This window comes from Phlebotomus papatasi, chromosome 3 (assembly GCF_024763615.1).
Source record: "Phlebotomus papatasi isolate M1 chromosome 3, Ppap_2.1, whole genome shotgun sequence".
Classification (NCBI taxonomy): Eukaryota; Metazoa; Arthropoda; class Insecta; order Diptera; family Psychodidae; genus Phlebotomus; species Phlebotomus papatasi.
The window spans coordinates 64,236,661-64,261,121 of record NC_077224.1 but is presented as its reverse complement, the minus strand read 5'-3'; the positions used below and the strand labels follow the sequence as shown (position 1 = coordinate 64,261,121).

The 24,461-nt window shown below is 33.6% G+C and overlaps 1 protein-coding gene across 2 annotated transcripts in view; it reads left to right on the top strand.

Moving 5' to 3' along the window:
- LOC129807184 (vesicular glutamate transporter 1) overlaps positions 1-24,461 on the top strand; it is a 49,444-nt gene that overhangs the window by 615 nt on the left and 24,368 nt on the right. For both annotated transcript variants that reach the window (XM_055856273.1, XM_055856272.1), the window contains one exon: positions 3,771-3,946. In XM_055856273.1, coding sequence (XP_055712248.1) covers positions 3,897-3,946 — 50 coding nt within the window. In that variant the 5' untranslated portion in view covers positions 3,771-3,896. The remainder of the gene's footprint in view (positions 1-3,770; positions 3,947-24,461) is intronic.

The window sequence follows — 24,461 nt, the reverse complement described above, 5'->3', positions numbered from 1 at the left end:
AAATTTAAATATTAAAAATCTCAAATAAAAGTGCATGGCCCTGTTGCTATTTATTATTAAATAAATCAAATTTTTCAAATATTAAAAAAAAAGTTTAATATGGCGCAATTTTATCGAATTATGGAATTTTTTTATGGCTTTGAATAATATTGTTATCAATTTTGAGCGATTGAAAAACATTATTCGAACAGTAGTTTTGTTGAAAATAAGCTTTAAATTGAAAGTATTGCTTTTAACAATAAATTACTACAAAAAATATGTGCATTTTGCATTGGGACAATGAAAGCATGTAGGGACAATGAAAGCAATATTAGGGACAATGAATTAGCCCAGGAAAGTCACACAATTCTTATGTTTGTTAAAAACAAAAAATAGAATTCGATAGGGGGAAATGGGGCACATTTGAAAGTGGGGTACCTTTGAAATTGGTATTTTTCTCCTATGTTTAAGTGGAACTGAGCCATATCATAAGTAATTTAGCTTCTCAATCTGTTTGTCCATCTAAATTATACCACGACAAGGTTCAATTTTATTTAAAAATGGGTGAAAAATCCCAATTTCAAAGGTGCCCCACTTCCCTTTATACCTTTATAAAAACCATATTTATTTTTTTAAAGTAACTTCGCTTACAATTCCCATGTTTTATTTTTTTAAATCCTATTTATTCTTTTATTAAAAACATGTAAAGCGAAATTACGGAAAATAAATCTTACAGAATACAAGATTTTTATCCTATAATGATTGACTTTTACCTTACAAGGAATATAAGCTTTGTAGCTTTTATAAAATTAAAATGAGTTCGAATATATTACTGCAAGTATTTTTTTTTAATTAAAATAAGGGTTTTGAATTATAACTGAATGCGATTTTGACGGATTTGAAAGATAGATTATATCAGACTTTTTAAAAATTATAGAAGCTTGAAATTATTTAAAAAAAAAAATGTATTTAAGACCGAAATGAACGTTTTTATATTAAAATAAAATATTTTAATTTTAGAACGTTTAGCAATTAGAATGTTTATCAATTAATTAAACTTAATTTTGTTTTTCTACATAAATTACTATAACGAAAATGTATTTGCGAAAAAGTCGTGACCTTAAAGAAATTTCTTGCAGTAAGAATAGACATCTTACTTGTTAATTTCATTAATACGATTGATACTCTGATCTTAAAAATTACATAGTTATTATGATAACTTCGAAAACCAATGTTCAAATAGTTATTATTAATTAACAGTTAATGATTTAAAAATATTAGGTTTCAATTATTATTTAAAAAAAAATATTATAATAAAATATTCACTAGGTCCTTATCTTGAAATCCGCGGTGTTTTTTTTTATCAAAAACAAACATGAAAAATTTCAGAAGAAAATTCAAAATTAATTTATTCAAAATACCGGTTTTCGCTAATTACACTTTTTTGCCATTTCTTTGGCAATAAATGGATACCCTGAAGTTATCATGAGACATTCTTTGATCAAAACCATTCATACACCCATTTTTGACTTCTTTGAAATTAGTAAAGTGCTGCTTTGCCAAACCATATACCATCGACCGGAACAAGTAATTATCAGAAAGGGTCAAGTCTAGAGAATATAGCGGGGGCAGTAGGACATCCGAATTCAGCGTATTGATGTTGACCTGGATCATAAAAGTGCAATGCCATGGAACGTAGTCGTGTTACAATATCACTATCTCGTGTTTTTTTCTTACCTACTATGGTCGTTTTCGTTAGTTTAGTTTACGTTCTCGATAGTTTCTCCAGGTAATGAGCATTGTCTTCTTCTTGGAGATTTATGGCCGTTTTGCAGATTATTGCCCTTCAGGTGAGAGCAACAACGTTTAGGGTTTAGGATACTTGAATAGAGGCCATTTCTTATCACTTGTGCCACTTCGAAGCTGAAAAATCATTCTTCCATACCGCAAAGACAAAATTTCGGAAGTGAATTTTTGAATTTTTGCCCGTTTTTTTAGTCAATTGATGCGGAACCGATTTTTTTTTCATTTTTATTTTTCCAATGGAATACAAACACTTGAAAATATTTTACCGAGGCCCGTTTAATGTTTCTTTAATTTGCCGAAAGCTAATTTAATAATCTTCATTCAGAAACGGTTAAAGATCGGCGCCAATTATTGTTTTTGGTCTTTTGGTTCTTTACATCCAAATCACCATTTATAAAGCATCCAATCAATTTTCTCGGATGATTCTCAATGGTACATGATGTCTGTGGACACTTTTAATCAAATAACGTTCCTTACTTATTTTTTTTTCTTAATTGAAAGTGGTAAAGTACCACTTCCCACAAATGGTGCCTTTTTGGAACAAAATTCGACACTTTCTTAGTTAAAAACATAATTTTTGAGTTGCGATACCTGTCGGAATTCTAACTGGATATTGTTTGTAGATTACAAACCTCTTAAATAAACACAACTTCATATATGTGTCACTAGCGCCATTTATTTAGGGGAAACTGGGGCACCATCAAACACGGGGTAGCACCAAATACTAATTTTTATTTCTAAACTACTTGGACTATCCCTAATCATTTCTTCAGTGAACAAGCATTCCTATAGCGTCTATAAATGTCTATAAGTCTTGTCCTCTGAAGTCGAATATTTGATTAAAGAATCTCAGTGTTTGGTGCTACCCAGTGTTTGGTGGTGCCCCAGTTACCCTATGATCCGCGGATTTCAAATTGAGGACCTAGTAAAATATTATTTCACAATATAAGGAAAGGCTTTCAGGCTTCGCACACGCTCTGGTTTCGAACACTTCATATTTTCCCATATTCCTGTAATAAAATGAATCTGACCTAGTCTTAAGACTAGTAATCGTTAGTCTTAAGTCACACATTTCCTAAAAAAAAAAACAAGTTAGATTCATTAAAGGAATATAGGAAAAATATCATGTGTTCGAAGCCAGAGTGTATGTGAAGCCTCGTAATCCTTCCCATACTGATAATAAAAGAAATGATAAAAATTATTATATGTCGTAAAGAAGTATTTTTTTTTTGTATATTGTCTTATATTTAAGTAAATATTTTAAAATTTTGCAGAAAAGATTCGGAACCTTTTATAAGAAAATAACCACAAAATTAGCTTAATAAAACTTTTAAAGGTCAGTTGTAAGTCCTTTAACAGATTTCCTTTTCCGAGACAGATTTTTTGCTAATTGAACTGCAAATAATTTAAAATTTTCAATAGATGATCAAGTTTTTGTCCAAATTGTTATAATTTTCAAGATTAGGGTAAGTGTGCCAAATTCCGGCCAGCTTGCAATTTCGGCCACCTTTTTTGTTCCTCGATTTTCCATGAATTTCTAGATTTTACGTACTCTAGAGATTATACAAAGCAAAAGAATAACAAAAAATTTAGCTTCAACAAACGAGATCACGTGAAAAGGATATTGGAAGAATTCCCGAAGGGCAAGGAACTATGAGAATGAAGGTGGCTGAAATAGGGCACCAAAGCTATGTCTATATTTTTATTTATTTTAAAATGTATTAAGAATGATTTTAGAGTAAATAAAGACGGTAAACTCTTTACAAGGTTCCAAGCAACACTCTTTCAGAAGAAAGAATAAAAAAAATCAATTTGTATTTGAAATATTACATTTCAAACTTGAGACTTTGACGCTTGCATGCAACTATGCCGAAATTTGGCACACTTACCCTATATAGAGAAAGATAAATAGAAATGTTCATTGTCTAAACTTTTTTAAATTAATTAAGTTACTAATTTTGTATTTTTTTAAATTTTGTTCGTAGGAGTTAAACACTCAAACTAAAAAATGGATAAATAAGACTAGACAGTTCACCATAAGAATCATCTTAAAGCCAACTCTCATATCCGGCTCTCCCCAGTAACATCACCAGTTGGACTAACCACAGAAGATGCAAGGATTTTCGAATTTTAAGGATCGTGCGACGGGAGTTTTCGGCGGGTGAGTCCCCAATTAAATCCAAAAGTGCTTCACAGTGAATGAGATCTGCTCTTATGCGATAAAAGGCTTCAAAGGACATAAATTCGCCTAATCCGCATTTGATGATGGTGCCTGCAAAATAATTCCGTATCAGAGAATTTGTCAGTGCAGATTTTAAATACCCATCAAAGCGGATTTGAAAAGGGAGAATTGTCGGATTTATGTTTTTGAGTTTGAAAACCATTCGTGAATGCCTTTTTGACGCACACAAATTGCATTTCTATCAGGTGGAAAAATTTTTGTGAATTACCCTCTACAGCAGAATATGCTGCCTGAGTCTCCCCGGGGAATTACCATAGATTGCTCCCTGGGGATCAAATTAGATCCAACGACGTTAACATTAAGTGTGCTTCCGAATGCTATATTTGCACACAACTTCTTCAGATGGTGGTTATATCACCCTCATTCCTTCGCGTTGGAATTCCTGCGTGTTCAATTCCCGACTCACCTTCCATACTTTCCCCATTTTCCCGGCATTTATATGTCAATTGACTCTGTGATCTCTTCGGGGGTGGCAAAAAGACCCAGAGAACTCCGAAGGGACATGATGGTGAGCAATCTTTGTGGCTGTTTATTGATAAATTACGGACGAAATTGATGTCTACACATATGAAGTATTTTCCCAGTCCATTTTCCCCTTTCCACGTTACATCGTATGGTTCGAGGGATGAAGAGATAACGAGATTTTTTTACGCGCACATGACAACCATCAATTGAGCTGCAAGAGAATTCTTCGAGAGGATTCAATTAATGACGATATTGAATGTGACATTCCATTAGATGCTTTTTGTGCTCTTCTGTAGGATGTTCCGTATAATTTATATTCCAATAGATAGTTCCTATCTAAACCAATAAAAAATTATCGTTTAATTAAAATTGAATGCAATAAATTTACAATTGAATTGATCGAATAAATCAAAATATTTTTTTTAAATGATTCACTAAAATAAATTTAAAAAAAGGACAAAAACGGTGACATAACGTTCCAGCTTTACGTTAAAGACGAGACCTAAATATTACACCTCAAAATTGGTCATAATTGTTTCTTAATCGGTTCAAACTTATCAGACATTAATAATCTTTCTAAAGAGTCTCAAATTGCCCCAGTAGATTAGGAAATATTCTAAAAAATCTTATTTGTTGTTTATGGACAAAAACGGGCTTAGACAGCATACAAACATATCAAAAATTGAAATAAAAAAAAATACTGTGTTTGGTGTTTTATAACCTGTTAGTAATTTACATACAACGTCTCGCAAAATAGCATGAGAACAAGTCAATTCAGTTTATAACAAAATTAGAACAGTTTGAAGAAATAAAGAGCTAATCATTTCAATAGCTATGAGAGATCAACATTTAAAGAGGTAGTACACTCTTGGCTTTTATGGTTTCTGTGTAGAGAACACTGTGATATTCCTGACATAGAGTTTTATAACTTCTTGTAAGGATTTATAAGCTCAACTGGGGCTCTTCTGAATAATAAACTTATAGAGGGAAAAGGAGAACTGAGGCTAATACTTTTCTTTCAACTTCTTTTTTTTGGAGTGAACTAATATGTTTACTTACTGAATTACTTGATGTTAATTAACATGAGTATCACGTGCAATATATTATATAACAGCCTTCAGCATCTGTATAGATATGGTAGGGGTTGGGAATGTCAAGGAAAGATAACATTTGAATAGGTGGATACGACCGTCAACAGGGCTGACATGTGTCGAATAGGTCGTACGCTCTACAATTAAAGGATTAATATCGCTCCTTGGATATTACAAGGGGTCAAGCCATTCCGAGACATTTTTCAGGGGACAACATAAAAGATTCAATTTGGTGTAAACAATGCCCAAATAGCAATTTGGAGTAAGATTACCGTTGAATGTATGTATTCTGGATTCCAAAAACGGGTCCTATGACGGTCGTCAGAGAGTCGAATGACGGAAAGTGGGGAATAATATGACGGTAATTACGGAAGTCATTTGGTGTCATAATAACTCTGAGATTACCCGCCTACGACTAAAATATGACGCCGACTTCCAGTGTACTAATAAAAGTTCTTCTCCTCACTGGATATATTTGAGGGGAAATTTCACTTGTCAAATGGCAAATAGAACTATTCAGAGCTGTGAATTCGCAAAGTAATTGATATTTTCGCGTGTTTTCTCAACAATATAATAGTGTGCATTGGGAGGAAAAGCTCCTTCAGTAGAGATGTGTGTTGTGGTTCGAAAAAGTACAGTACCGACAGAAATTAAGTGAAAATTAGGCAATTTTTGGCATGATAAACACACAAACATTTTTTTGCAAAATGAAATTTTGTGATTTAGGAGTTTGCTCCAGTCTCTGGAGTGTCCTGTGATTAAAATTTTGTGTCGAAAAGACCTATTTAGTGAAAATTTTAAAAGATTTTTTTTGTGTTGTTGCCATCCAATGGGAAAATTTTCGACATGTCGGATGGCTCATTCAGCAATAGGAACGGCAAAAATCTTCGCAAATGTGTGTAGTGAATTAGGGAAAAATTAGAGAAATTTACATAGAATATAGTAGAAAACGATGGAAAATGTGAAGAATTGTTGAGAAAATATTGTTTACAGTGGTAATGCAATACAAAGTTGTGAAGTGCACTTAACGTTCATTCAAAGTGTGTACGTCGATTTCGTACCTATGCGCTAGAGAAGGACGCCAAATGCATTGTTTTTGGCGCGTCATATTTTGTACGAAAAAATACCGTCATTTGGAGTCGCTTTTGTTACTGCATGGTAGAGTAAATTTTAAAACCGTAAAATAACGATAATATTACTAATTCAATCTTGAGTAATGCTGTGACCAAAATTCGACGCGAATACGACTAATTTTTGAGATTCCAATTATGAGTAATTTTTTGACCATTTGTTGTAGAACGAAACCCAGTGATTTTTGAGTCGGAGTAATTTTTTACCCATTGGGCATGAACGTTCGAAGGCAGAGTACTTTCCTCTAATGGCTTAAGTTCAGAGACGTGGTGGTGGAAAACTAATGGGAATGTATAGTTTAGATATTATTTTGATTATAATTATTAAGTCGTCTCTTGGTTTAAGTCAAGCGCCTGGCAAGTTGGCCTTTTTATATGGAGCTATTTGAAGCCAATTCCTAAATTGATCTCGAACTCAGCTCACAGTGCTCCAAGGAAAAAAATTATTTAAACAAAAATTTATTATATTTATCCCTCCATAGGGAAAGGTATCTTATAATATGGAAAAACTTCTCACTCTTTAAATATTTAGCATAACTATCACGAGTGCAGAAAAATTCCCATACGCATTTGTATGTGAAAGTAAGCAATTGGCTTCAACTTTGAAGGCTACTCGCCGCCGGGGACTAGGTTTAAGCTGTAGGTCTGTCCAGCACATTAATCGTTATACGTGAGTCAGTCTTGTGCATGGCTTATGTATAAATTTCGAACAAGATAATGTGCATTAGACTAGGTTCCGTCGCAGCTTTATAGATTTTAATATATTTTCACACACTCATCAAATTCATTTCGAATTTTGAATAGATTTAGTCTTAAAATAAGAATCGAACCCAGGATTTCTGTATCACAGAGACAGTGGTTTGATCTGTAAGCTATTGGAGAAATGGGGAGTACCATAAATTATTTAAAAAAATGTCTCTAGAGAATGTTTATTATTGGGTAACTGGTGGATACCGGTAGCAACATTCGGGAAAGCATATACAATCTTTGGTACGTTTTTCATCAAATTTTAACAAATTCGAACAATGAAGAGTCTATAGTCTAATGGTAACACTTTTCTTGACCACTCTCAAGGGATGCACTCAAGTTGATTGGACTCTTGGACATACTCTTAGAAATTAAAAGTCACCACTTTGTTTCTGCATGTTTCGCTGCAAATGTGGTCGCAAAAATATATTGTCACAGCATGAGCAAATTCAGATGGCATTTTTGCCAATTCAACACTTTGCATCCCTCCCTTCTCTGATCATTTTCCATTAGACGGTATTAACAGTGAATTCCGAGTATTCAATCCATTTAAATGGTTCTCCTGTGCAGAATAATTTGTCGCTCCCTCTTTGCATCCCTCATGAGGGATGTTTTGGTACTATGGGGGTGCCGAAAGGGGTGGTGTACAAATGGATGAAACAATTATTCCCCAGAATCAGCAAAACATAATGTATTCATTATTCTTGCTCATGGTTGTGCACTTTTGGCAAAAGGGTCGCCTCTAAAAATGGAACTTTAAAGTCTCATCGTGTTAATTTGAATTATCACTGAAATGCTGCTTGGGATGAAGATTAGTGGCCGCAAGAAGTATACCAGTGAAATTGTAATAAAATTGTGGCGAAATGTCCGCATTAGTGGCGGCTAGTGGAGGAAGTGACTATCTGACTTTTTTTCCATCTTCTTTTCCAACTTTCGGATGGCAATTTGACGCCAGCGAGACGCACACGTCTAGTCAGTTTGTCTGGCGGCTGCTTTAGTGATTTCGTGGAGGGTTGCTACCCCTTGTCTAAATGGAGATATCGTGGCGCCAGTCGAGATGATAGATGGTCCCTTTCCCACTTCACTTTCTCAACACACAAACACTCAATCGGCATGAAAGTCAATCCTACTACTTTTTCCATCCAACTTGTCCCCTTGGCCTATTTTCCGGGACAATCTTTTGGCTCTCGCGACGGCAGAAAGTCTTTAAAGAACCCAACATCGTTCTAGATTTTCTACCCTCAAAGCAACACCACAAAAGTGCTCTATCATTTGGACGAAACACTGAGGAATTTTATTCATGATATGCAGCACCTCGAAAGGCAAAACCCAATTTCTCGCACTTCTTTTTCCGCAATATCAAGTCTCAATGAGTGGCTCGTTGGCAGATCAATTTTCTCATCAAAAGGCACAGTACAATAGAGGCAAATCGATTTCTCTCCATCCCCGCACTGAGGACGCATCTCTGTGGTTTTTCCTCGGCACTTTTAGTCATCCTTTTCCCATTTCCATGGTGCTCTCAAAGCGCCGCGATGGAAAAGTGGGCGCGTGTGTGTGAAGTGCATGAATAAAAAGTCGTGTGCTAAAGAGTGGCTAAATGAGTTGATGCTGAAGGAATATTTCCCCAGCAACAGAGGGTTAGGGATGCCATCGAGATTCCCAGCACGTCCTTGAAACGCGCCACGATAATGTCTTCACGATGTGGTCGCATACTTTCATGAACTCTGACCTCGAATATTCACGAGACATCTGAGCCGGTGTAATTGCCGACAATATTTTCCGTGTAAACTTTATGGCATTGCTTAAAGTATGACAGTACTATAACTGAGCCTTTGATGCATTTCAAAATTATATACCGAATAACTTACGACTGGAAATTAAATTTCCAGGAATTACCATACGCAGATTGGAATTTGCGGTCTTTAATGAGCTATGAGCCAAAAAAAAAAAATTAGGAAGAATGACGAAGAAAAAAACATTGTAACCCTAATAAACCCTCTATAACTTGGAATAGTTGCTTTTTCGAAAAGACACTTGCAGTGTGCGAAAATGCATAAAATAATACACATCAGAATTACGATTTTAGGCCCATTTTTTATCGTTGTCTTTTGGACCCAGGAAAAAAGGCCTAGGCTTCCAAGTTTGTCAGGAAATGTGAGATGTAGGACTAACTTTTAGATTATATGTCCATGGATGAAATTCATTTAGTAACTTGGAGAAAAAATCAACTTTTACGAAGCTGCAACATTACGAAGCTGCAAAACCTTCCCCTACGGTTCTTAATTCGATTTAGAAAGCCTTTGAATATAACGTATTTAACATATGTACGATGAGCGTTGATTTTAGTTGTTGTATAAATATACGACGTTTTTCACAAATGATAGAAGAGCCTTATGGAAACCGTTTAATTTTGATATTATATAGATAAGATGGATTTCAGAAAGAAAATTTAATAAAAATTTCTGTCACATTTTATCTAATTTAAATCAAATGAGTAGAGGATGACTTTAAAGTTTCGTAGAATGGAAATTTTGTACCACTAGATTTTTGCTGCATTCCTTAATAAATCTTCACATTTCCTGAATTGAGCCATAAGTCAAATTAATTAAAGGAGAAAGAAAAATAATGAGTAGTACATTCCCCTACAATCCCTACAATTCATGAGAGACAAGGCTAGACATTTACCAAAATTGATCTTACCAAGATTGAAGTTCATCTGTAGAATTTACGTTTTACACACAACTTAGAAATTATACGCAAATCTAACATCACTTACCTGATATAAACCTTTGATAATTTTTTTTAAATAAATCTCCTTTTAGATGATCAAACGATTATTTTAAGTCATTAAATAAATTAGCTCAACTTACAGCATTAAGTTTAAAATAAAAAAAAAATTAATATATTTTTTAATAATATTAGAACCGATACTGCTGAAAATTTCGAAAACAAAAATACCTAGGAGGAACTGGGGTAGTAGTAAACAGGGGTAGTTGTAAACACTGTGAATATTTTCATTAATTTTAAGACTCTAGAGGATAAAACCCATAAGCATTCATAGATACCATGGGGATGTGTGTCCACAGATGAATTGGTCAATAAAATCCTAATACTTTAAAAATAAAAATCATTTTTCCCGAAAATGATGATATTTCGATTATTTTGGTCATTTGGATTTCCACCTGGAAATTAAAAACTGTGTAAAATAATCGAATTGTAGCAATACCAGTTCTTTCCTACATCTTTTAGGATTATATTAATGCATTTACCAGAGAAATTGAGATTGTCATTATTTTAAAAGGATTAATAATTAGTCAGAAAACAGCATTTGGGGTAGATGTAAACATGCAATTTCCCCGTAATTGTAGATGTCGCGAGTGTAGAATGAATTGCAAAATACTTTTCTTGGTATTGCATCTCATGGCGGGAAATTTTTCGTTGGCTGTGTTCAATAAAAAGTCGCATGATATCAAAATATGGGGAAAATAAATTGAAAAATGTCTTTGATTTGCATGCTTTTAGTTTTTTTGCTATTTTAATTATTCTTTGTAAAAAGTGCAGTGATTTTTTGAATAATATACAGTCTTTATATATCTCTTACGTAATTAAAATAATTGAAAGTGGTGCAAAGTTAATTTCAAGGGTGGAAAAAGGGTGTTTACATCCTCCCCAGAAAGTGTTTACTTCTACCCCAGGTATTTTGTAAAAAGAGAAAAATGCACAGTGACACAAATTTTATTTTTATGGAAAACTCAATTGTTTTTCAGCATTCGCATTACCCTGGATGTATTGCCCATACCCAAGAGTAAAACATGAGCTAAGAAAGATTTTCCAAAAAATCACTGTGTGCTTGGAAAATCACCTCAAATTCGCATCTGTGGAAAATGTTTACATCAGCCCCAGTCTCCCCTAAGGCCAAAATCGTAAAAACCAATATCCCGAATGGTTCAAAATCTGAAAGGACGAAATTATACGGAGGGTAATGCGTCGAATAATTTCCCAAAACATAGAAAATTTTCCTTTGCCTCCTGCAAACGCGTTTGCAATCGCGGAGCTATGAGACTTTTGAGAATTCGGAATTTTGTATCATTAGATTATGGCTTTTCGAGGTTTTGACTTTTCTGGATTTTGGCTTTCATGATTTTGACCGCAACCCATCTTCCGTAGTTGGAAATTGAATATCAATATTTAGAAAATGTGTTTTTATTTAATTTTATCAATGGCCTGAATTCAGAGACCAATATCAAGATCAAAATACAAAGATGTCAAAAGTTTCGAAAATAAAGATTTGATATTCTTGCGCGCTGCAATTGTGGAGCATAATTTGTCTCGGCTAAGAATCAAGAAATTAAAATCATCCACACTTAACGAAACGCCATCCGTGTTAAAACCAGTCAAAACATTTTATGGTTTCTGTGATCTTCTCAAATGTATCATCAAAAAAGCAAGAAAATTGATTGTTCTGAGGGTTTTCTAAAATAAAAGTTAACTAATAATCATTAATTGAAAGTCGAGGTGAGAAGAGAAAAGGTAGAAAAGGTGGAATATTGAAGAAAATCGGTCCTAAGAGCCCTAACTCCATATTTCAGAATACCTTCCAAGTCCAAGAATACAATGAAGTTATCGATTTCCATGTATTCTGATGATTTCCCACCAGTACTCCATTTCAGCTAAGAGCAGATTCAAACACCGCAAAAGGATCAGAAATGTCTCGGAGTAGACGATATTGTTAAATTATTAAAATCAGTAAACAGGACATCAAAAATTAAAATTCAAAAAAAATAATAATAATCCATTTATCCTCCTACTATTGTTTGTGAAAAGATAGGTCGTACTGGATCCAAATGTAGAATAAATTTTGCATTTTTAATCAATTTAGCAGCAGAAGTATTCTCTCTTTACAAAAGTTTTTACTAAACTTCACTATCTTGATAATTCAAAGTACCTCCGAAAGTGCTTGGAATTATTTCCTGAAATTTGACGTTTTGAAATCTTCAAATATTGGTTTCAGAATTATAAATCTTGAAATCTACACGGTTTATGTCTAGGATTTTAAGATTTCCAGACATTTGACAGATTTGACATCTTTTATCTTGGTTTTTTGATTTCAGAATACCAAAATCTTAAAATTTTCTTGATCTTGATCTTTTAGTCTCAAAATTGAGGCAAATGTGCACTAAATCAAAGAAATATTAAAATCGAAAGACTTCGATTTTGCATCAGTTTAAAACAAGTTAAAACCGTGGTCAATACTGCATTAGTAAATTATATTTATATGCCACTCATACAATTAATTAGTTTGATCTGTACAAATTGAAATATTGGAATACTGAATCTTCCGGCTAATCCTAACATACATATCCAACAATTAAAGAAAAATAATTTAGCAAATTGCTTACGTTTATATAGGAAAAACTATCAAATATGCACATAAACTTCTCTAGTGTGTAGAGACCATTAGACTTGAGATAGTAATCAACGATTTCAAATACATTAAAGAGAAATTACGAGTTAAAGAAAACAATCTTAAATTGAAATTCTATAAGAAGATTAGCTCGATGATAAATTGTCAATATAACTTTCTGTTTTCCAAATAATGAGATTTCTTGAGTAAAGACTAAAGATTTTATTCAATGTATATCTGATATTCCAATTTCAAAGGTCTGTCAGAAGAGTTTTTCTTGATTGTAATCTCATTTTTCCAATTCAAACGCCCCTGTCTTGAAATTTGAGATAAAAACCAGTTGAATATCGCTAGAATGCTGATTTCTTTTATTTCTTTCTGAACGGAAAAGTTATGAACGTGATTTGTGTGCAGAAGATATTTAAAATAAGACACCCACTCTATTGAAAAATCCCCTTTAGTTTAATGAAAAAACATTGTCTTTAGATGCTCTACCTAAAACCACTTTCTAGAGACAATGGTTCAAGGGGAAGAATTCTGTGTGATAAAATACTTTTGTGGTAGATGACCTTTAATACACCCTGGCAAATTATGTCTACGTGCGTGTCATTTATCACAATTAGTCGATAGTCAAAGAATGTCTGGAATATGGGAAAGGAATTTCTCCTCTGAAGATAAAATCGATAAATTTAATTTTTCCCGCCAAATCAGTTGCTAAGAACTTTCAATGAAACACGACGGCATACCTTAAAATTCCATCTGAAGCACTCACAAACAATTAAATTAGAAACTTTAGTGAGGGGTGGCATGTCTCTGAAGCGAAGTTGCAATTGGCTGCGAGAATTTGAAGTCAATTTAGCAGGAAAGTCATGAAAAAGTTCATTGTTTATGCTAATTAATGTTATCAATTATCTAGATTAGATGGAATCTCGGCAAGGGTGAAGATGTGCTTCTGTTTGAATAATCCTTGCAAATGTGAAGGGTTGGGGTTATGCATTTTAAATGTTACGGAAGATAAAATTCATTAGATTCTCGAGTGTTGGAAGATTGAAAGACACCATATAGGGGTAGAATCAAGTTAAATCTTCACCCTATTATATCACGGGAAAACTGCTAAATATTTTTCCTCACCTTGTTTTTCTTGCTGGACCAAAAGAGTCCTTCGATAAGGTTTCTTTTTTCGATGGGGGTTGGAGGACTAACTAATAAGGATGCACATGTTGTGATACAAATCTCGAGAAAAAGATCATTTTGTGAACGATGAAATCAGAATGTGATGTTCAAGTGGGAAGCACCATAGCAACTAAGCCATTGACGATACACAGGGATAAAGTAGCTGGAAACTCCTTACCCTTACTTCTGAAGGGTTCTCTCACTAATACGAGACACATTCAGGTTCTCAATCCCGAGGTACAATGGGATGTGGAAAAATATGAAAAGCTATTTTCTATTGAATCGACTTCATAAAGCACATCATCCCCCTATTTTCTCCACCCTATAAAGACCGAGGTTTTGAACTGAAGTAGCTTTCAATGAATATCAGACTCATCTTATGAAAGATTTTAGAGATTTTCAACTATGAACGAGGGGCTATTTCGCGATAATGAAGGAAAATGTGATGACACAAAAGAATTACAATTTATTTTACTGCAGGATTTAATTCATTTACTATATAGTTTCATACCATTTGAGTGGAGTAACCACTTATCGCCATGTTTAGGAAAAAGAAGAATTAATTTTATTATAACTTTTGAACTCTTATTACAAAACAACTCAAATTTGACACAAAACGACTTAGATGTATTTGCTTTTGATTCGTGAAAACAATGTTCCTAGAATTTAACGCCGGACTACTTAAAAAACTAATTTTTATTAACAAATGCAAAAATAACCACTTCGTCGCCACTTTTCACCACTTTTCGACAGTTTTGTGACCACTTCTCGCCACCCACTTGAAAATGCCCAAACTCAATTATTTTGGGCAATGTTATATAAAGAATACATTCAGCATTTGTTTTTCCTCATGGTCACCTTATTATTACTCACTTTAAACGATTTTTCATCACTTTTATTTGAGAAATCAAATTATATATCTATTGCAGAAAGTAAACAATGCAGAATTGACAACTGACAAAAGAGATTACTGAGATTATTGAGACTATTGAAAAGAGATGGCGACAAGTGGTAAAATAATTCCAAAATATTACCATTTTTCGCCATGCCTCATTTTTATATAAAAATAATATAAAATGAAATATTAAGTAACTAAATACAAATTTTATGTATTCCACAAGTGTAATTAAATATTCAGTGAACAAATTATTAATCCAAAAAGGTATTTTTTGCTTGATGAAAATTCGATGACACATAGCATATTCGGTAAGAAATATTGGATTCGATCCACTTGCTTAAAATATTACTCTAGAAAATGCTCAAAATCGTAAGTCCAAAACGAATAATAATTATTTTTCGACTCTATACGTAGCAGCAGTAAAAATACAAAGAACTTTGCGGCTCATTTTTTCACAAATCGCGAAAAATAGCGATTTCAATATAAATGGCCAAAAGTGGAGCACTGAGTAGTGTCAAATCTGAAGCAAAGACTAAATGCTGAAAATTAGCAAAATAGTACTAAACGTCAGTAAGGTCTGACTTAAAGTGCTGACTTTCAGCACTTGATGTTTGCTGGTTTTATCTACCCAGCAAGCACCAAATGCTTTCAATTTAGCTGTAAACACTGAAGACATATGTATTTTCAGATGACTTCTGCTAACCTTAAAACGATACTCGCGAGGCAGTGGCATTTTCATATATTTGGTTAGCACTTTTTGTTCGAAACTGCTGACAATGCTGTTTTCTCAGCTAACAGTGCTCATTCCCAGCGAGCACACTTAGCTGAAAAAAGTAGCGTTTTCAGCATATTTTTGTTGAATCGACTAGCAAAAATTTGCTGACTGATCAGCAGTTGTCGAACAAAAAGTGCTAACCAAATATGGAAATGGCACTGAATCGCCAATTTTGTTTCAAAGGTTAGCAGAATTCAGCTGAAAATACATATGTTTTCAGTTGAATTGCAATCGGTTAGCATTTGGTGCTCGCTGGGTTGGGTAATAACATTTCAAATTTGAGTTAAACAGTATTTTTAACAATCTTAACTAAAACGAGTAAATAAAATGAAATATAAATTTACTTTTAACATATTTGACATGATTCCAACAATCTACTATGTTTCAAATGGCACTGTCTTTTTTTTTCTAAAATTATCCCTTGTCTCTTTTAGAGCTCAAATGAATCTCAACGGAAACTCCTACTTCTCAGCCTCATCAGCACTTTTAATTCTCTCTGAGACGCTGAAAAATCAGGACATTTTCCTCTGCAAGCTATTTTTTCCACATCCTCTTGAGTGTCTTTCTCAGAGAGGAATTTCCTTTTATATGCCTCTATGGTCCATTAAAAATTTCCACAGGATTTTCACATCATTACCAGTTGTGAAAGAATGAGGAAATGAAATTTAAACTGACGCTCCGTCACAAATTCTTTCTAGATAACTCGTATATTTGCAGAATATACAATTCTTTTCTATCTTGTTGACAACAAAACATTTAAGGGGGGAATCATATTTGTTGACAGGCCTGTTCCTCCCGCCTTTAGATCTGTGGCAAATGATGAGTAATAATCCGATTGTGTTTTCGGGGAGATTTTCCGTTGAGAATTAAATCCTCTGGAGGATTTGTACTTTAACCAAAAAATTGAGCAACACACACCAACAGTATCAGTGCAAGAAAAATTGCTGTTTTGGAGGAAATTTGAGGAATGAAAAAAGGAAGTGTAATTAAATCAACTTGATATAGAGACGCAAAGTTTTTGAGCCTCAGTGGAGGATACACAAAAGAAAAGTCTGATACATTTCCACTGTGTAAAGGGCTGTCTTCCCTCCAGGGGGTGCCTTCTCCTGCTCCTTGCTATCGCCCAGGGGTATTGTCAGCAAGCCATTAATGTGATTAAAATGCTTCAATGGCGCGCTACTGGGTTTGGGTAGACAATGGGGATGACAGGATTCCCCGCAACTTGGTTTTTCAGCAGAGTTGAGCGTGTAAAATGTGTGACGAATTGTGTGGTTTGGGCTTTCCAAGCCATATCAAATGGCACAGGGACTCAGGGTGTAGGAGATTTTCCAAAGAATGTGGCTCATGAGTAGGAGTTCCTTAAAGGAGACAAGTTAAGCAGTAGGGATTTCGAAAATTTGTTCTTTAAAAAATTTCTACAATAGGGTAATTTTGGACAGTTTCTAAATTTGGACACTTTGAGGGTAAAATTGGACAAACAACCCTTCGGAAAAGAGAATAACAAAAAAAGTCAATTAGTATTGAAAATATCGCACTTCAAACTTGGAACATCGGTGCTTATAAGCAGACTGTCCAAAATTATGAGCCTTTACCCTAATTGTCATTAATAATAGAATTTTATTTCATTATGGTATATGTATGTATTCTGATGTTAGAGTAAAAAACAGCTAATCTAAATGCATTAAAAGAAAACAAAAAGAGTTTAAACAACTCAACAGCCGAGTTGAAGTAACTTGCCGCATACTGATACTCTTTTTCGATGTAAAATTTTATCTCGACTGAAGTATATGCTTAAAATTTTTCTATTTAAGAATATACTTCAGTTGAAATAATTTACATTTGACAAATTTTTTATGGAATATTAAATACAGATGTGCTTAGTATTTCGTAAAGACACGTACATTCAAATTCAAAAAAATAATAATATTAAAAAAAAATAATAAAAAAGTGAAGTATACAATAATTAAAATTGAAAATAGATAAAATTGAATTTTCAGTTTGTGTTGTTATAAAAAAGCAATTTTTTAACTCTTCCTTTAATATATCAAATTAGGATGATTACATTGATGACACTTACATTAGTCAAAGTAATTTATCGTTTAAATTTTTAAATAAAAGCGTTTCTTTTTTGTAGAAAAATGTATAGATTTTAATGATACTTCCCCCTTTAAAATTATGGCACAGTACACAAATATTACATTGATAATCCCTTATCGATATAGCAGAACAGAAGCAGGGAGACACTTTAAAAATCAAGGATATTCTTTTTGGATGAATTTCTCTTAAATTGTTTTGAATTTCTAGTAAATTCAATATTTCTCTGTGTAAATCCTACTATAGATATTTACGCTGTTGTTGAAGAGGATTTTCCGGATTTTCCCAATTCTTCAATTCATCCTTCTCCCGTTTCCACCCTACAAGGGATGCCCAAATGTGTGAATTCACAAATCCATTTAGATGCTATCACTATTCTCATCCTCTACCAATATCTTATAAAGGTTGCTTGGGATATCAGGGACATCTTCCAAAGGTGATAATCTGAAGTGAATTGAAAAAATATATTCCCATCTTCAACTTCATTAATCCACACTGAAATAATCCCAGCTATTAATGGGAATTTATAATTACAATATCTAGGAAAAGTTCTCTAGGGAACGCATTTCGCGATAATTGAATTTGGATTCCATCATTCTTAAGGATGATTTATGACTTGTGTCATTAGTAACTTTGCTAATCAATGTCATTATCTCTTCCTATCTCGCATCTGATGACACACTTTTTGCCTTTTCGTTCTATATGCATTTATCAGTCCGGGAGACACACTGTCTGCCGGGTTTCCCCTCCCTGAGAAGCAACCGAGTCCAGAGAGGAATTAATATATGGGTGTTTTGTCGCCTCTTTTGAGCGGAAAAGCCACCATAAAAGCAACACAGCATGTAAGAAAATCAGTGGAGTGGAAAGTCGCTGATGTCTCCATTGAACAAACCAGTCTTTTCGATGGCACATTCATGGAGATTTCCATTGAGGAGCATTTTATCCCCAAGGGAAATCACCAGGAATCCCACTCAAAGTGATGAACGTTTAAAAAATAGCACAATATCCGTCGGTATGAGGGAAAAATCTCAGGACTTCCACAAAGTAACAAGCAAGGCAAAGACGATGAAAGGACAATGTCACCTAAATGACCATTCACTCAACACTACGCACCAAGATTCATCAATTCCCATTTACTCCGAGTACTTTCTCTTAGCTTGAACCAAGTAAGAACTGAAATGGTGCTTTGAGAGAATTATGGGGTCCTTTAGTAGACACGAGATTCTCATCTTTGAGTTAATTTTTCACAGTCGCTTTGATACACTCTTAGAAATTGTTGCTTTTGCAAAATCAATTTTGAAGAATTTACAAAAACTGCTTAATAGGGAAAATGTTCATAATTCTGGACAGCTTCTAATTTTGGACACTTTGAGGGTAAAATGGGACACTAAATATAAATTGATTAAAATTATGGAATTTTCTTACAATATTTGATGACTAATGTATTTTATCTAAATATTTTTTCTTTTTGGAAGATTTTAACACTAGCTTTTAAAACACTAACTTAAAGTATCGAAGTGAACTCACTTTAATAAATGATATGGAAAGTTTCCGGGCTCTTGTGACATTCTACGACTCTTTTTCATAAACAGGAAAAAGACTTGATAAGAAAAGTTCTTGAAATGGAGAATAATGAACATCCTATTGAAGCGGATTAACTCCCCAAAATTACAAGCAAAGTGTCCAAAATTACAAGCAACGTGTCCAAAATTAGAGTCAAATTCATCACTACTTATTAAATCATTTTTAAACGTACTTATTAAGGCTAATTTTAGTAAAAACAAAGAAAATGAACAACTCTATTTTGTAAACAACTCTTCTGAAAAGAGAGGAACAAAAAATGAAATTAATTATAAAAATATTGCACTTCTAACTTAGGACATTAATACCAATAGGCCACTTGTACAAAATTCTTAGCACTTCCCTTATTTTGTGTTACAATTTAAAGGTTTCATATTCCAAGCCAGAGACTAATGATGTTTAATGTTATTACCATTTATTATAAATTTACCACAAAAAGTTCTGCATGAAATTGAAGTTTCGGCAAGGGTTTTGGTGTAGTTTGGATTAATTATCGTGACATCAGCACGTCAGCACTGACCTTACATCGTAATTTGATTGGTGTCAAATTAGTGAAATGTTAGTCATTTCACTGAGGTAGGCTTGAAAATGTAGAAACAGACTGGTCGTGATTCTAGTCAAACAATGCTGATCTGAAGCTAGGGTTGAAGCTTTCGACATTCCCGGCAAAATCGTTAACTATTCTAAAAGAATATCTTTTAAAACTACATTTCCAAAAAAAAGCATTAAGTCTACAAGAAAAACTTGAAGATGTTTTTGAAGTATTATCATTTTATTATTTCATTCTATAATTCTCTTTGTCAGTAGCATAAGATCATTTCAAAACCTCGCTTCCATAAGGCAGCTACTAATTTGCTAGTTGGGTGTTTTTATGAGATCTTGAAATTGTCAAATCGACTGTTTTAGCTCCAACCTATAAAGAATCGGTTAAATTCTCGTAGGGTAAAGTGATATAATTTGGAATTAGTGTTACAAGTTGGACATTTCGCCGGTATAAGTTGGATATGGCTTTTTTCTTGATAAATACAGTACAAAATTTATTTTTAAGCAGAAGGAACTAAATTATAAAATTAAAGCATTAAAAATATACAAATAAAATTGAAGTACTAAATTTATCAAGACAAAAAGCCCTGTTCAAATTGTACCAATTGTCCAACTTGTACTATTGTCCAACTTGTACCACTTTACCCTAATTTATTTCGGTCAATATGGGTTTTTCACTTGTCCGAAGTTTAGGTATTGAAATATAACTCAATCGGTGAGAGATATGAACTTCCAGTCTTTGATGACCCGTCCCATAAGTTGACATTATATTTCCCTCCAAAATAATACAGTTCTTTTTTTTCGAAAACATTAGTAACGAAACATTTTATTTTCGGATATGCTTTGAAAACCAGCAAAGGCCAACATTTCGGCCATATAAGTCAATGACTTAAGACAAGATTTTGCAAGGAGACAGTTCTCCATTTTGGATTACCAATGCATCCAGGTCACAATTCCTGGATCCGCTTTTATCCTGTCTTGTCCCCTAATATGGGTAGCCGCTTCATATCATAGCTCTGTGTGCGGTTGTCTCACACATAGTGACGCTATTATATCACAGCAGCTCATCTCGGTGTGTGTTTGGATCAGTGACAGTGAATATTTGTATCGATTGAAGTACCACTTTCATGCCGAAACTCGTTCTCGTACCAGCCTTGTAAAAAGTCAAACCTTTCGAAAATATGCACTCTGTTACATATTTTCGAATAACCAGTTAAAAAAGGTAAGACACTGTTTTGGATTAAAAAATCTACGATGGATTCACGGATAGTTCTATATCATGAGTTCAAGCATTCCGCAAATCTGGATACTGATCTGAATATATTTATATTATTAAACTCATTACAGTAGAAATCATTCATCTTTCTGCTATATGAGAGTATGTTTGCATTCTGATTTCTTCGTGACATTCTTCGACAGTTATGCTTTACACAATGAACCATCCAATGGAAAGCTCTTTAAGATCTTTTGGTACTTTAGGCAAATATCCAAAATTGCCGAATCGTCACGTTTTTTCCGAGTTCCAATGTGTTTTCTTATTTGCTTTGAGATAATAAAGAAAATATCTTTCGTACGGTTTCAATCTCCATCGTGATTTTCTCCATATTCTTGGCTGTTGATATACGTGGTGGTTCATGAAAGAATCATTTCAATTTTTTCCGTAGGAATGAGGCAATGTAATGTCTGGGCGATAAATGGACGAAATCATGAGTATCGCAGGAAATCAATAATTTATGAATTAATAGCACAATAATGTCCTTATGTCTCCTTCTTTGAATTGTCTCCCGCAGTCGATATGGAAATTCATTAGACGTCGCATTCGCAGTGAAAAGTCTTATGAGATTCTCGCATAAGGTTTTGCAGGAGGGGTTTGAGTTTGAAGATGAACTTCCGCAATAAATGCCATGAACGACAAGTCGAACAAATATTTGAACACAGCAATATGATGCATAGCGATTTGCTTCACCCTCCAAAGCCAGTGTGTGCACCAAACTTTTCTATTCCAAACGAGAGGGTGGATAATATTGGGTTCTCCAGATTCATTTGATGCTAGTCTAGATCAATAGCCACCGGCAAAAAGTATCATTCAATATCACCATTGACCGAACTCTCATCAAATCCTTAGTTCATAATCTCCACCTCCGGCAGTTTCAACTTGTTCCACAAATTTCTCTCAGTGTAGAAACTTTCCCTGCAAGAAAAAAAAAACAATTTTAAATTCAGCGAATGTTTTAATGGTGTTGCGCGTGATACTTGTAAAAAATTATTTAGACCTTTTCCTTGAATGTTTGTACAGCGAAAGCTAAAACTTTGTCACCCTCGCTTTGGTGGAATGTAATCAACAGCTTGATAATGGGTCACGATTAAATAAATTCAATTCCTCAATATCCACTTTTTGTATCACCCAGAGAGAAATTGAATTAGGAAAAAAAGAAAATTTTCCTATAAACTTCTTTGGTCGCAATTGGAATAAAAGTGGTAGGAAGGGCTAAAGACGAAAAGATAATGATCACCATGAGAATTGCGAGAAACCACCCTCGCAAAAACTCCTATATTAAAGACTAAAGAAGCACATAATGAAGTTTTTATATAGAATGACTATTTAAAAATCTTTGATAGTCTTTATTTATTTTTTCGACATTGAATACTTAACAAATATTTTGGCTTGTTGTTAATTCCGCAAGGTAATGCCTCTAATTTTCTGTTCGAATGCTGGAATGTAACATGTGCAAACCAATAGTGCCAATCTTCACTTTGACAAAATACTCCTGTCTAATTTGCAATTTTCAAAGTAATATTCGATCAACTTACTTAATTTGCTTAAAAATTCTGTTTTTATATATAAAAATCAGTCAGTACTTTCGTCGAACACCAATTTCGAACTAACTGAAATACTTTTGTTAGGAATTTTATTATAAGCTTGAAAAACTGTAGATGCAGGTAACTTTGTACCCCTGTTTTTTGTAAACTTTTCTTCAAAATACTTGAGAAATGGCCTTTGAGAACCATCCTCAAACGTCCTTAGGGTCTTAAGACCATTATTGATTCTAGAATTTAAAAAAAAAAATCTGAGCGAAAAGCAGGAGTGTAAGGTCACCCGCATCTACGGTAACCTAATTGAATTCCTTTTAAACTTTGTAAAGGACTCTAAAAATATTTCCTTTTAGCTGTTGTTAAGTGAAAAAAAATTCTTCGACAGTGACTTAAAAAGATCACCGAAAGCGAAACGACCATACGTCTGATCGTTTGACCTTAAGCCTGAAAAAATCACCACTAAGTAAGAAAAAAACAATATCCAAGAACCTAAATTAATATATCAATACTTGATCGTTTCATTTGTGATTGGATCCAATGCGATCGAGTTGGAAATTTCTAGATATATCAGCTAAGCCTTATTTTAACCAAATCGATTAAAACTAAACCCTATATGGTGATTACCTTTTATTTTAGCCTGATATAATTTTATTTAGAAACATCTCTCTTTAATTTCTTTACATCAAGTGTCGGTGCTACTAGTAGAAATCGTTTACAAAGGGGTAAATGTATATTGAGTAAAGTTCGGTTGTATAGATATTGATTAAGAAAAGGATTTATCCTTATATTCGACAGTACTGGGCATGATTTTATATTCTAATTTAATTTAAATTTAAATTTATTTCAAAAATTCATAACAAATAGGGTTAAATCCTTTTACAATTGCATAGCAAGAACAAAGGATTTAATAAAGAAAACTAAAAGAACCATAAAGTACAATTATGATAGGATAAGAGGGATAAGAGAGAAACAAATTAAAAACAGAAACTAATTAGTTAAGTCCAATTTAGAAACGTTTTTGAATTCCTCGTACAGAGCTACGTGCCTTCCGAGGAAGAGAGTTATACAAAACAACTCTTTTTACAAAAAGAGTGCGACAAAAAAGTCTTGCTCACCTCTAGGCACTATATACCTGAACCCTAGCCTCACCTCCTTGTCAAGAGGTAAGCCAGCTAACCAGGTGATCCAGTTGCTACCAGGCGATGTATGTAGAAGGAGAATGACATGATTTTGAAAAAAAGACGGTAAATCGGAAAGAACCAACTCATCCTCATGAGGGCTAATATGGTCATGGGGACCAATTTTTTGCATTTTGAAATAATTGAGTACCTAGTATTTTAATCTTAAAACATCCAATATTGAAAGACTATTTTTGTGCATAGGCATGTAGAGACAAAATTACAGCCTAGATTACATCCAAAATAAAAACAAAAATTAAATAAGTGACTAGAGTCATTTTCGTAAGAAACTGGTCAAGATTACTTTAAAAAGAAATAGTGGAATAAGAGGAAAGTATTTTTTTTTAAATAATATCGATTTATGCGGGGGACGTGTCACTGAATACCAGACGTTGATATCTTTTATACGGATTTCAGACTTAAGACTTAGCTATATGGCTTAATTGCTCTAATTTCTCATCAATCACGTTTTTTTTTAGAAAAATATAACTTATAGGATTTGATTATAAAAGATAAATGATTTATTAGGATCTTAAAAAGT